The 13876-nt window shown below is 48.8% G+C and overlaps 7 protein-coding genes and 1 non-coding gene across 8 annotated transcripts; 5 read left to right on the top strand and 3 right to left on the bottom strand.

Moving 5' to 3' along the window:
- Positions 1-89: 89 nt before the first annotated feature.
- Positions 90-514, top strand: TRVA0_001S04676. Its single transcript, XR_013062048.1, has 2 exons — positions 90-142; positions 212-514. It is a non-coding gene; the product is annotated as an uncharacterized misc_RNA (transcript).
- A 263-nt stretch (positions 515-777) lies between these two features.
- TRVA0_001S04654 (uncharacterized protein) lies at positions 778-2135 on the top strand (the record flags this gene model as incomplete). Its single annotated transcript, XM_076681868.1, has 5 exons — positions 778-805; positions 855-903; positions 1363-1419; positions 1472-1571; positions 1629-2135. The coding sequence occupies 5 exons, from the start codon at positions 778-780 to the stop codon at positions 2133-2135; spliced, it is 741 nt and encodes a 246-aa protein (XP_076543825.1).
- Positions 2136-3135: 1000 nt separating this feature from the next.
- Positions 3136-4281, top strand: CDC6 (AAA family ATPase CDC6; the record flags this gene model as incomplete). The annotated part of the gene is made up of 1 exon (XM_076681867.1): positions 3136-4281. The coding sequence occupies one exon, from the start codon at positions 3136-3138 to the stop codon at positions 4279-4281; it is 1146 nt and encodes a 381-aa protein (XP_076543824.1).
- Positions 4282-4643: 362 nt separating this feature from the next.
- On the top strand, positions 4644-6152 carry TRVA0_001S04610 (bZIP transcription factor). The gene is made up of 2 exons (XM_076681866.1): positions 4644-4661; positions 4714-6152. The coding sequence occupies exon 2, from the start codon at positions 4827-4829 to the stop codon at positions 5925-5927; it is 1101 nt and encodes a 366-aa protein (XP_076543823.1). The 5' UTR covers positions 4644-4661; positions 4714-4826; the 3' UTR covers positions 5928-6152.
- Positions 6153-6603: 451 nt separating this feature from the next.
- On the bottom strand, positions 6604-8163 carry UGA4 (Uga4p; the record flags this gene model as incomplete). Its single annotated transcript, XM_076681865.1, has 1 exon — positions 6604-8163. One exon carries the CDS (start codon positions 8161-8163, stop codon positions 6604-6606), a length of 1560 nt encoding a protein of 519 aa, XP_076543822.1.
- Positions 8164-9417: 1254 nt separating this feature from the next.
- TRVA0_001S04566 (uncharacterized protein) lies at positions 9418-11025 on the bottom strand (the record flags this gene model as incomplete). Its single annotated transcript, XM_076681864.1, has 1 exon — positions 9418-11025. The coding sequence occupies one exon, from the start codon at positions 11023-11025 to the stop codon at positions 9418-9420; it is 1608 nt and encodes a 535-aa protein (XP_076543821.1).
- A 504-nt stretch (positions 11026-11529) lies between these two features.
- SIW14 (putative tyrosine protein phosphatase SIW14) lies at positions 11530-12375 on the top strand (the record flags this gene model as incomplete). Its single annotated transcript, XM_076681863.1, has 5 exons — positions 11530-11774; positions 11827-11920; positions 11973-11988; positions 12039-12124; positions 12181-12375. The coding sequence occupies 5 exons, from the start codon at positions 11530-11532 to the stop codon at positions 12373-12375; spliced, it is 636 nt and encodes a 211-aa protein (XP_076543820.1).
- Positions 12376-12404: 29 nt separating this feature from the next.
- On the bottom strand, positions 12405-13439 carry TRVA0_001S04522 (uncharacterized protein; the record flags this gene model as incomplete). Its single annotated transcript, XM_076681862.1, has 1 exon — positions 12405-13439. The coding sequence occupies one exon, from the start codon at positions 13437-13439 to the stop codon at positions 12405-12407; it is 1035 nt and encodes a 344-aa protein (XP_076543819.1).
- Positions 13440-13876: the final 437 nt, after the last annotated feature.

Raw genomic sequence — 13876 nt, 5'->3', positions numbered from 1 at the left:
GGGCGTGTGAGTGAACCGAGGGATATTGTGCCGCCTTCCTAATCGGGGGCTCGTCCCCCCCATACTCCAACGTTCTGCCCCCCTCCAGCCGTATCATTTGAGATTGGCCGGCCCTAGGCTGGACACGCCGCCATGTGAAATCGTACGTAATTGCTATTCAAAATGGGGATTGTTGACAGCTGGGCTGACTCACGGGCTACATGTGGTGTAGTACCTACGGGATTTGGGGCGACGGAGGCAATTTTAGTTGAGAACTGAACCGCCCCTTTTTTTTTGTTGAACTCCGAATTCTGTGCCAATTCATATATCTTTCTCAACAGGCCTATTATGTATGCGGTTTGTTTTACACTCACTGAACTACGTAGTATAGGCTGATCTTAGGTTGGGTTTTAGGAAGTCGCCCAAGGTAGTTAGTCATAGACCACTTTAATGTCATAGACCACTTTAATGGTCGTATATATACATTAAAACCACCTGTAACAGTACGAAGATATGGGAAGCTGTTTATTGGAATGAATTATAAATTTACTACCATTGACCTCTGCCGATTGTTCATCAGCGATAAGATTTTGTAGAAACATTTATGCAGCTGATTGTAGATAGAGATCTCGATCTCGATAATGAGCCGCACAAGCCGCATACACGTGACGTCACAAGCTGTCATCTCTTACATAATGCATCGTAAATTTTTCGCGCGCGCAGGATAGCAAATCCTCATACATTCCTTGCCATAATCACAGAGTATCCACTGGACCATAAAGCTATACGAGATTCAGCATGCCGTCAAAGACTCTTTATGTTACTGGTAAGTAGACAAAACACGCAACGAATAACGTATATTAACGTATGGTTAGGTTTTGAGCGAGGTGTAAGGGCCCGAGAGCTGGCCTACGAGTTTGAAAGGTAAGCAAAAGCACAAGAACGAAATCGAGAAGACAAATATATTCGACACAACGTCCTACCATACTCCCTCCCCCCCTGTTCCTTCCTCCTTCTTCCGCGGGGTTTAATATCTTTCGAGTTATCCGACGTGACCGCCCGAAAAAAAAAACCAACCAAAAGAACGTTACCTTTCCACGAGTTATCTCCAATGTATTCATGGGATTGCGAACCGGTTTTTAATCCTTGACAGACGAGTTATCTAAATGATCAAGGTTATCAAATGATTTGAAAAAAAAAAACCACCGCGGAAAGTGTAAGTCATTTTTCACAAGAAAGAGTTGAAAAAAAAAAGCGTAACGTCTCTCTGATATTTTGGTATTTCTTTTCTCTATGGAATCGTTGCGATCGGGGTGATGGTTCATTAAAGATTTCTATATTAAAAGATTGATCTGAAAAGCTAATTTGATGTGTGAAAATTAGATTCGGCCCGTTGGTTCGATGTGACATTCCGCCTCCAAAAGGACCTCATGCTCGAAGGTAAGTTCCCTTTTTTACTTTATGAGTGGTTGGTTAATCTAACTTGTTTTAGCTACGCGTTTGTGGAATACGAGGACTACCGAGATGCCGAGGATGCTTATTATGACATGCACCGGCGACGAATCGCCAGCGGCGATGTTCTAACCATTGAGGTAAGTTTATTTGGGTATATTTTATTCTTCAGCATATATACTAACCGCCTTTGATAGTGGGCTAAGCAACCGCGAAAGAAGTTCAGAGAGAGGGGCTCTCGATACCGAGGGTCTTCGAGATCCGCGTCCCCTCGCGGCCGGTCTCGAAGAAGAAGCCGAAGCCCATACGGAGAGCGTCGATACAGCCGATCCCCTAGCCCCCGTCGATACAGCCGTTCACCAAGCCCGCCTCCACGGGACCGTCGTGACTCGCCTCCACGACGTGAATCACCTCCCCGGGACCGACGTGACTCGTATGCTGATGGGTACCGAGATGACGATCGGAACGGCAGAGACGAGCGATACGACTCTAAGGACAAGCGACGAGACGAGGAGGCTCCTCGAGACGAAGAGCGACCACACGAGGGCTCAGCCCCAAGCGGTGGCTCTCCTCCACCAGCGCCAGCTGACGATCGGGCGGACGAGAGGCCTGTTTCTCCGCCTGCTCAGGATACCGAGATGGAAAGCGCTCCTGCTGACAGGAGCGACGACCATGACCCAAAGGAGTATCCATTTGAGGAGTAAAATTATTATCTAATGTGTGTAGTAACAATTGATCGTTTAATATTGACATTATCGACTCTGAATTATATTTAGTACATCAGCTCATCCCAGAGTATTATATGGGAAGTTGTGATGATAGTAACGTTATTATTAAAAACAATAATACGGTATGTCGGACTGGTAAACCGGTATGCAACGACTCAAAAAGGGGCTATATTTGAAGGGTTCTCGATACGTAGTCTTGTAATATTTAATTTTTAACTCAACTGTGGTAAAATAATTATAAATGTGGTGAATCTGTTAGGTTAATTAGGGAGGGCGACGCGTCTCTGCGTGCGCGGTGTGTACAAATTACCCAATGGGGCAACTAATTAGAGCCCAACAAAAGAGACGCGTAAATTGATTTTTCCCGCCAACCACATTTTTAACTTTTCCACCAACCATCACCAACCTTAAAGCTACGCGACATTTAGATCCCCGAAAGCTGATAGAAAAATCTAACTGTACAGTTGGATTGAGGGGAATAGTTACGCGAATTTATTTATATTTGAAACTCAATTATAGACGATAACAAAAAATGGCAGTCACGACGCGTCGGTCTGCTCGACTAAGTGAAAAAGATGAGATTCGGTCTCGAGTAAGCGAAAAAGACGAGATTGATCTAATAAAAGACACCCCTCGAACTCCAAGAAACAAACGAGTAATCGACTACGACGGAAATGACGATGATCTGCCAGCAACACCGTCGAGTGCTAAACGAAGAAAACACGTACTTTCGACTCCTAAACGACAAACTCCAGCACAAGACGAGTATCCCGCGACCCCTCCCCAAACACCAACCGTTTATTCTACAGCCAAATCCATATTCCAACGAAGTTTCCTTGGCTCTGGGATAATCGGGCGGGAGAAAGAGCGGGACCATTTGAACGCATTCCTTCAGCCCCGTATAGAAAAGCACACCGGAGGCGCGTTGTACATTAGTGGAGTCCCTGGAACCGGAAAGTCTGCACTCCTAAACGAAATGCTCAAAGAACTAAGCAATAACAGGGACATCCATGTTGCCAGCATCAATTGCATGACCGTCGACAAGCCGCATGATATCTACAGCCTGGTATACAATTCCCTAGTACCTGAAGCCCGCGCCCTGTCTCACAAAGAGGCCTGTCGAGAGCTGGAGGCTTTGGTTATCAAACCGCGGGGCCGTCGGATAAGCCGCGTCGTGGTTCTGGACGAGCTTGATCACATTCTCACCAAGGACCAGGACATTTTGTTCAAACTATTCCAGCTGGCGTTTGCCAAAAACACAACCCTCATCCTCATTGGTATTTCGAACGCTCTCGACCTGACGGACCGGTTTCTGCCGCGACTTAAATCAAACAGTCTCGTGCCCACGATCCTTGCATTCCAGCCGTACTCCGCCCAGGAAATAGCAGCGATCCTCGAGAAGCGGCTGCTCTCCCTTTCCCCGGGGCCCCCAGGCACTAGAGCTCCGCTGATGCACCCTGCGGCGATCCAGCTGTGCGCTCGGAAAACTACGGCTAACACGGGCGATCTCCGAAAGGCATTTGACATCTGTCGCAGGGCAATAGAGCTTGTGGAGGAGGAGGTTCGAACCAATGTCGTCACTACCCCGGAAAATCTCGGAGGAGGAGCCCCAGGTACCCCGTCGAAACGAGCAGCACTCCGGGACTCGCGTAATGCGCTAGCCACGATGTCCCTTGCAGAGGCGCCCATCGTAACGGCGATGCATGTCATGAAGGTATGCTCCCAGTCTTTTGGCGGGTCCGCAGTGGCCCGGATCAAAGCACTCAACCTCCAGCAGAAGGCCATTCTCTGTGTAATGGTGCACTTACGAGCTACTTCAGCCGCATCGGGTGCGGCTGGCGGCCTCACGGTCAAGTCTGTCTTCGATCGCTACGTCCAAGCGTGCGCTCAGGACAAAATGCTCGGCCGACTGCAGCACGGCGAGTTCCTCGAGGTCATTGGAGCTCTCGAGGCTGCCGGTCTGGTGTCCATACCGGAGTCCGTCAAGGGCAGAGGCTCCGGAGCCAGGGGTCGGGGAGCCGGTCACTCTCGGATCACGACTACAGTGCGAATGCTCGACATCATGAACGCCACTAACGACACTCCAGTCCTTCGCCAGCTGGTCAAGGACATTTCGCGATAACAACAAATTTTTACTTTGCATTTTTTACCACGATGTACCTACTCCATAGCATTTTACCAAATAACAGCATTTAACCATCATAGATCATCGTACTGAGAAGTGCACGCTCACTGGGTACGTCTCATTACGCGTATTCCCGACCCCGACGCGTTCCGTGGGCGGGGGGCGTTGAGACATGCGCCCGTGGAATGGTACGGCTGAGTCACAGAGGCACGCCGTGCAGGGCCCTAAATAAAGGACCTCAACATGGGGGTGGCGAATAAATTCGCCTGCGCCTTCGGGTTTATAAGCCTTGCTGCACCCTTTTCGGGCGGTTTCTTCTTCCTGATCAATTCAATTGCCAGGGCGGAAGTGTACAGAGGCTGGACGGACGTAGTACGGTAAGCTCAGGGTCGTAGTTTAATGTTCCACGGCTAATCAGTTTGTGCGTAGATACCTGTTCTCTATTAATTCCGTTGAGCCATCCCCGTAGCGCATTTTGGGTGGCAAAAAAAATCTTTTTTCAAGTGACTTCTTTTACTTTTTAGGCAGTCGCATTTGTCAGGATGATGAAGCTTCACGAGTCAGCTGACTCTTATGAGCCCATTGTCGTCGACCAGAGGGACGTTAAGGAGTTATCGCCACCCCAGCTGCGGTTCTTTGACGAGTGGCAGCTGGAGATTCCTGGTGCTGGCACTAAGGAATCCGCGCCACCCCAGCCGGTCCCGCAGTATTACAGCATGGACCTGGACGCCACCCCGGCGACCGAGGTCGAGGCGACTCCAGTGTTCGAATGTCCGCCATTAGAGGCGAGCAATGACCTCTGGGAGCCTCTTTTTGACCCGCCAGACTCGACAAATAACAGGGACTCTGCGCCAAGGAACAATTCATCCACACACAACAGTGGTCCAAGGAATAATTCATCCGCGAATAACAGTGGTAACCAAAATGTTGAGCTGTTTGAGCTCAATGATGTGCCGGATCTCGTGTTTAACGATTTTGAGCTCTATCCGGCCGAAGAAACGCAGTTTAATGGTAATTCTGCCATGACAGTTTCTGTGGACGGTAGGAGTTCAAATAACAATACCGCTTCCGGCGGTGGTACCACCACTTCAAGCGGTAATGCATATGGTCATGTGAGCGACGCGAGACGCGAAAGTGCCCGGTCAGAGGTGAGTCTTTCAAGCGTCACTCCATCCAATACAAGCTTTTCGTCTGAAGTGAGTCCTCTCAATCAATTCACTACCTTCACCTTCCAAGACAACACCTCAGATGCCATGAACTCTCCGCGGGCAACTGTTCCGGTCACAGGTACCACCACAATTAAGCGAAGTCGTCATCCCCAGACCATCGAGGAGAAGGCGATGCTCAAGCGGGCTAGAAATACTGAGGCCGCGCGGCGGTCCCGGGCGCGCAAGACTGAGAGGCTCAATGAGCTCGAAGTGAAGTGCAAGCATCTCACCGACCGCAATAAGGAGCTCGAACTCGAGGTGTTGCGTCTGAAATTGCTCATGGCGAAGTTCCACGACGTCAACTCGCCCGAGAGTTTCAAGTCGCTGCTCGGCAATCATAACTCGGTGCTCTCGTCCAGCTCATTGGGGGCGCTTAACGAATCAATCAATACTAACGCATCGTCATCAGGCTACATTAAACAAGAGCCTCATTAAACATTCATCAGGCTACAATTGGCTCCATTAAACGTCGTCATCAGACTACAATTGGCCCCGTTAAACGTCGTCATCAGGCTACAATTGGAGCCTTATTAAACAATTGATAAAATACCGTCTACTTTTATACCGTGTTTTGTTACTCATGTCATGTTTTGTTCATAATATCCTAAATTACAATTAACTTGTTCTTTTTTTTTTTTTAAATAATAAACCTCTGCCAAGCGAAACATCGGGGGCCGTAACAAATTTTCAACGAAGTGTTGCGAACTTTCGTAACAAGTTATTTTCCCAGTAACGTGTTCCGTTACAACCTTGTTACGCTGCGTGGTGACGCCCTCCGTAACTGGGGGGACTGGTCCCCCCAGACCCCCCTGTGGCTCCGCTTCGCGGAGATATGTCAAAGGATCTTGTGACGGGGGTTTGGGGGCAGAGCCCCCATCTACGGGAGCTCGAGGGCTGGCCCTCGAATACATTAGGTCTAGCAAACGTACTTGGGGGACCAGTCCCCCAAACCCCCTAGGGCTCCGCTACGCGGAGGTTAACTGACTCGACTATCTCCACGAAGTGGAGCCACGGGAGCTCGAGGGCTGGCCCTCGAATGATATAAAAAGATAAAACATTTGATTCGGTAAAATAGAGCAGTAAATATAAATAAATAAAAACAAACAAATCATTATTCGTTAATGGTGAGTTTTGGACCCTCGAACCACTTCCTCGCGTCAATGTAGTAGTAGAGCAACGCACCACTCCACACTGCTCCATTGATGGCACAAGTGTAGTTCATGTTATCCGCAGTGACGTCCGGGCCAGCCGAAGGGAACATGGCAAGAATAGTAATGGCGAAAACAAGATAAGTGCAAGAAAGGGCGCCGATAATTCGCGACCACCTCTTTCCAAGGTAGAATGGACCCGGTCTGAAGTCCTCCTGCCACCAAATGGTTCGGCAGAAAATAGGGATGCCCCAAGAGAGACCGTTGGAAGTGACGGCGAGAGAGAACAAAGCATTAGTAGCGGCTGGGTTGACCAGGCAGAGCATACCGACAATGGCGGCAATGAAGCAAACGAACCACAGAGCTCGCAATGGGACACCCAGCTTGTAGTTGACGACTCGCAGGATGTTGGAGAATGGAAGCGCACCGTCTCGGGAGAACGCCCAGGTTTGTCGAGAGGCAGCGACGACACAGGACAGACCCATAAACCACTGGACAATAAGCAGAATGGTCATAATGCCAATGGTCCAGCTCTTACCAAGACGCAAGTTCAAAATGGCAGCCATGGGCTGGCCGTATGGGTTGTCGAGAATGGCGGCAATATCGGTACCCATGCAAGCAGCAATGACTGCGTTAATGGCGAAGCCCAGGACACCGCACACGGCAATGGAGCCAACGATACCGAATGGAACAGCGACCGCTGCGTTTTTGGCCTCCTCGGCCATGTGGATGCAGGAGTCGAATGCGCCAATGGTCCAAATTGGAGACATCCAAGCCATGAAGAACGCCCAGCCAGAAGGCCATCCGGTCAGGTTCTCGGTATGGGTGAAGACGTAATGAGCGCTGTTGAGCTCCTCCTTGCCGGTAGCCACTGGCAGGGCGATGATGGTGACGATAATGATGACCATGTTGGTGATGATGCAGAAGCCCTGGAGCTTAGAGATGACCTTGGTAGCAATGGAGCCAATGACGCAATGGGTAATAAGAATGCCCACAAACACGCCATAGGTCTGGTACTTGTTGGGTACGAACCCTTCATAAGCGATAGCTGGCAGGGACAGAAGCATGAGGGACGCACCGTAGTCAATGGAGCAGGTAGCACCAATGAGACCAAGGGTGTTGGAGTAGCCAGCTAGGAAACACAGCGGCTTCTTGACTTTTTCGGGAGCAAACTTGAAAGTACAGAAATAGAGACCACCCGAAGTCGGATTGGCAGAACCCATTTCGGCCATGGAAATACCAACCAAAAGAATGCAAACGGACGCACACAGCCAGCCCCAGGTCATGCCCACTGGTCCTGCTGGAAGGGCGTATGACATGGAAGCCGCGATCGAGGGTAGCAGACTCATAATACTGAATGCGATACCGAACACCTCGATACTGCTGAAGTTTCGGTTCAGCTCAGCCTTGTAGCCGAGTTCTTCCAGAAGCTCATTATCGCGGTCTACGAGGATCCCTTTCTCGACGGAAGGCGAGAACGATTCAACTCGCTCTAAGACAACTTTACTCTCCTGTTCACTCATGATTGGAGTTTATTCTTTTTTACATAAAACTAAATGAAAAGCTGGGGGAAACGGTATTCTTTATATACATAATGAACCTGCTTGATTGATGTTCCTACACGTAGCGATAAAGCACCCCGGGGAGTGAGTCGTTTAAGCGGGGTGGGGTGGAGTTTAGGTCTTCGCTTGATAAGACAAGACGTATAGCTCGAGGTCTCCAACGTGCATATCCAAAGGATGCATCTACACCCGTGCATATCCTTAGGTCCTATCTATGAGTGAGATAAAAGCGCCAAAAGTCAACCTAAGTAATTTCCCCCCTTTTCCGGCTTAGCTATACTACGAATTTAGAGCTCATTTGCCAATATTTTAGGCTCCATCAATAATGTCCCTTTTTTAAGAAAATTTTCGTTGATGATCTGGTTCTAGACCGGCCTTAAGTTTAAGGTTTGTTTGAGGGGCCGGAGTTAGGTCGGGGCAGCGGGTCTCTCTCAACGGGGCCCTCAGATGCCCCTCTATTTTAGTGTCGATCGATAGGAGGGGATAGGAAGTATTTTTCGTCATTCAACAGATAGGACTGATATCGATGCAGTGAATATCGATGCTCGAGCCAAAGCTTTAGCAGAGATTTAGCCGTGCAGAATCCGAAAATGCGGAGAAACCCCCTCGTCCCCCCTGTTTGTACCGCCTGGAAGCTGTTGGAGATTAGGCAATGCAACATTTTACCGCGTTAAACAGGAAAGGCCATCCGAGATAAGTCTCATCGATACCTCGCCTCGAGGCGGTGGGGCTTTCGTGCTTCGCTGAATTATCGGAACTCTTTACCACTGGTAGATAGATGGACAAAGAGTGAACTACAAATATATTTTTTTATCATATGGTATCTATTGATAGCAGATAAACCGTATTTAGCTCAGAGTGTGTTGATGCAGAGTACGTCATGACTTTGCAATGGGAATTGGGTTGGCAATTTTAGCCGCCCGATTATTAGAATGATTGAACCGACTGATCCAATTGTACGCCCCCATGGCTGCGCATTGGTCAGTACTATGTAGTTATATGGTAGTAGAGACGCCCCTTTGGCATGGGGGACCAATGCAACCTTTTGGAATAGCGCAGAGGAGGAGGAGGAGGAGGGGGTCACAATGGTGGTTCAATAAGGTCTACAATCAACCGACGACGACGACAGTGAGCGGAGTATATCATCTGGGCGGCTAATATAGAATTACTAGTAGATTTAATGTTAGTTATTGTACTACACTACTGGATGTAATGCTAGGCAGGCTGAGTTTTGAGGAGATCAGCGATGGCCCTGTCCATTGCTGAAGCATCGAAACTTCGAAACCAGTCCCTAAAGACATTATTCTCCGTGGATCGAACCCCGTATATATCAATAAACTTGCTCATCTCATTATAGAGCGTGATATTGACCTCGTCATCGAATATCTCACTCAGACGGTTGCAATTCTCCGGCGCAGTGACCCCCGACTCAGGATCAGAGCTCAGCGTTGCAGAGGTGGCAATCGGGAGCTCCTTGGCCTTCATGACGCTGTGATACGTCTTGCAGATCGTCGAGATAGCAGGCGGTATCTTTGGCAATCGCAGCGGCTCGACACCAAACAGTTCCTTCGCGGCTACGTGGTACGGAATAGGATTCCGAAGTATCGTGTGGTATGTGAACAGAAAGTCCTTGAGCCCTTCAGGGTCGTGAATTGCTTTTGCGCACGGGCTGCTGGCAATTTCCTTGAGGGTGAAATAGCATTTCTCATACGCCAGAGCATAACCCGCCGGGAGGGACAACAGTTCTTTCCTAATGAATGGATCGAGGTGGGCTACACCCCAGTGAGGGGTGCCCCCAATGACTTTCCATGCCGTCTCTATAACGGGATTGATATTGGTCCACGAGACTATCTGCCAAATAGCGGTCCGGATTTCAGGTAAAACAATAATGCGTTCCGCTGTCTTGACGCCGTAGTTCTTGTAGAAAACCTGAATTATAATGTCAAAGCTGCGCTCGTCAGTGCCGTCAATATCATTGTACTTCCACACACAGTCAATTGCGCCAAGAAGTAGGTTAGCCGCGTTTCTTCGGCGCGTGTGGATTTTGCCAAACGCAAGCTGGATCATCGGGTCATTGAGATACAGAATGGGCGGCTGAGGGGAAACTGAATAATCAGTCGATTCACAGTCCTTGTATAGCCCATTCTCCATAATGATCCACGTTGCGGCCACGATATCGAGCCAGAAGTCGACGCATATGTGCCGTAGATACTGGAATTTCTGAGCACACCATACAATGGCGTATTTGTTTGTATATTCAGGGTCTGGATGAACGGGTAACCCGCTCTTGCGAGGTGTGACCGGGAGGGGTTCAAAAGTGGGGATATATCGTGAAAACCTGACATCCACTGGGCCAGGCTGGGGCTGCTCGGGCAATTGCGGGACTGGCCGCCCTTCTTTTCTTGTTTCCTCCATCAACTGCTTATTGCCGTCTTCACCCCGACCAGCAATTTCTCCAGCTCTGGAGATGCCTGGTGTAAATGACTCGCGGTTTCGGAATTCGTTTGCCTGGTAGATAGGCGATCCTGGCTGGAAATTCTCCTCGTGGTCGTCATCTACGGAGCTAACACTTGACGTGCCTTCTTCAATTACAGCAGCTTGACGGGGGACTACCTGCCGTGGTTCGGCATAGGTGTAATGCGAGCTGGTATTAGCGTAGCTTACTGGTCTTCGCGGCTGCGCAGCATTACCGCTCTGACGCGGCTTGGTAGGGTCAAAGTTACCGCTATCATCATTTGTAAACCCGTAGGAGAGTGCCCGAATGCTATCGGTATGAGTGCCAGGAGGCGACGAATAGCGAAGAGTACCTCCCTTTCTGGGCATCTCGTCAATTGTTCGATATTGGAATTCGGTCCACTCATTTCAATATATAACTGTCTCCGCCTTTTTGCCGTTTTTAGAGTTCGCCTACCCGCAGGGCTCCACTTAACCCATGGCTTGGTCCATTAATTGAACTCTAAAAAAACTGCTGCTATAGTTGTCTTGCTACTATGAAAAGAATCGAAACGGATAAATTTGACACTTCTACCGACACATTTGTTTCTGCATTGACCCTCCGCTCATCCGTTTCATTAGCTTTCTGTCATATTTTGTACCGTAGTACAATAAATCCATTCGTGCCAGTATAATAATAAGCCGCATGCGGCTCAATACGTTACGCGTACGTATAATTAAGTTTAGTTAAATTAAATAAAATTTCAAAGCACGTGCGGCTGGATTGTGCAAAAGAGCGCGGCCAGCGTCGCAAACGACACACTGTGTGGGTTCCTCCAACGATTTTCGTTACCGGCACCACCAACCCCAGCCGTTGTGCATTAGAGCATGTCTATGGTGACAGAGCCGGATGGCCAGGACGGCCGGCTAAAGAGGCCTGATGTGATTATCGAAGAGAAGTCTGTTGTTGAGCCAGTGTCCAACTCAGTAGTGACGCCTCCTCCAGTCACACCGCCCGAGCCGGCCATTCACGAGGCCCCGGAAAACTTTAGTATCGTGGTCAATGACATTTACCGAAGCTCCTTCCCGCGGACCGAGAACTTTGAGTTCCTTAAGCGACTCAAGCTGAAAGCTATTTTGTACGTGTAGTCTCGGCTCTTTATATGAGGTGAGAAGTACTAACTGTCTTAGGGTCCTGATCCCTGAGCCATACCCCGAGGAAAATGTGAAATTCTTGGAGGAGAATGGAATCAAGTTCTTCCAGGTTGGAATGTCTGGAAATAAGGTATGTTTTTTTTTTTTGGTTAGCAATTGGAGCGATATACTAACTTGGCTAGGAACCATTTGTTCATGGTATGAATATCACTCATTGTTATTTTGAGCTGGTTAGCTAACGGCTTAAGTGTCCCATGAAACCATTACAAAAGCGTTGGAGATTGCTCTTAACCCAGAGAATCATCCTTTATTGATCCATTGTAACCGAGGAAAGGTAAGTTAAAGAAACTGGTTGATTACCAAGAAATGTTACTGACGGAATAAATAAAGCATCGAACCGGGTGTCTTGTCGGGTGCATTAGAAGGCTCCAGGACTGGTCGCTGACCATGATATTCGACGAATATAGGCGGTTTGCGTTTCCAAAAGCGCGACCGTTGGACCAGCAGCTGATTGAGCTTTATGATGACTCGGAAATATATGAAAGGGCCATTGAACGCAAGTGGCTGCCCCTGAAGTGGACGTAATTCCTCTGCTCTGCGCGCTTTGTCCTCCGTTATCTATTCACGTCGTCTGTATTCACATTGGTCTGTTGATTCGGCTGATTTGGTGAAGATTCGACTGATTTGGTTGACTCTGCTGAAGATTGTGAACGATTTGGCTGAGGACTGTGAGTCGAACGATTTGACTGAGGTGGATGATCTGTTTTAGAATTCTGAACTGGCTGAGGACTGTGAACTGGTCGATTTGTCTGGGGGTTCTGAGGCTGAGGAGAATGCTTCTTCATTTTTCGCTTCTGGAAGCATTGGGCAGTGCGATGTCCCGCCTTAAAACAGTGATTGCACACTTGCACCGAATTATGCTTCTCCTTGACGAGATTGTACACGTCGTCCATGGACTCAAACGATTTGTGCGGTTCTGACATGACAATATACTCGGCGGCCGGCAGGACCTTAAAAAACAGATATATGCGGTCACCAAGCGGCGCTGGATCAAGCTCGTACTCTAGCTCTCTAAATCGGTCGACTACTTCCGCCACGGCCATCTCCTTGGGTCTTCTGTGCGGCATGAGCCTTTCTATTTGCTTGTGGATGTGGATACTCCGCTTGACCGGGTCATCGAGTTGGCTCAAGCAAGCATGGATCTCGTCCCACGACGGGTACTTGACATTTTTAGTGCTTTTAAGGTCGCTCTGTAGCACGCGGTACGAATACAGAGCGTTTCCTGACAGCAGCTTGTGGAAGTGAGGCTCAATGGCGCTGGGGGCCAGGTTAAACGTGGTGAGGAACCCTTGCACTTTCTCTTTCCACAGCGGGTAGGATTGATCTCTCTTACCAGAGTACTTGGCGACCGAGTCTAACAACTTGACGATATTGGCGGGGTGCTCCTGGCTCGTGCGGCTCAACGGTGTCTCTTTTAGGCTCCTGTACGGCTTAGCAGAGTCGCTCTCTTCTTGGTCTTTTTCGTATTTTCTAGAGTTGAGCGCCATCTGCAGAGCCAATGTTTCGAGCTGAGCCGTCAGCAGGTCTAGCTGCGACTTAGGGATCGTCACCGTGTCCTCTGCTTCTTTGGCCTTTGGCTCTTTCTCCATCTTTTCAAAATGCTTAACAATTTTTTCGATCGATCGCTGATATCTCCGGACGTGATATACCGTAATCGCGGTTTAGTACGTCCCTCCCCCCAATGCGCGGCGCAATCCAACACGTTTCGTTAATTAAGTTGAACTTAATTTCTTAATTAGATAATTAAGTTATTAAGGCTAAGCTCGACAGATCGGGCCTCCGATGTGCAAACGCCCTTCGGAGATATAGAAAGTGCTTGAGCCGCAGTGCAATACTTACCAATACTGGATCACCAAATTACCAAGCAATTTGAATGATTCACTTTGGTTTACCGAGACGGAGAAAGAAAAATTTTTTCAACGGAATAATGACAGAAATATTACTGAGATGGGCTAGCCGAAGCCGCGAAACCATGGTCTTATTAGCTTGGCTCAGCCGTATATTTGACTCAGTCTGAGCGCAGGAA

The sequence above is a fragment of the Trichomonascus vanleenenianus genome, assembly GCF_965637985.1.
Source record: "Trichomonascus vanleenenianus strain CLIB 3782 genome assembly, contig: TRVA0_001S, whole genome shotgun sequence".
Taxonomy (NCBI): Eukaryota; Fungi; Ascomycota; class Dipodascomycetes; order Dipodascales; family Trichomonascaceae; genus Blastobotrys; species Blastobotrys vanleenenianus.
Note: the sequence above shows the minus strand (reverse complement) of the source record. Positions and strands in the feature narration are given on the sequence as shown.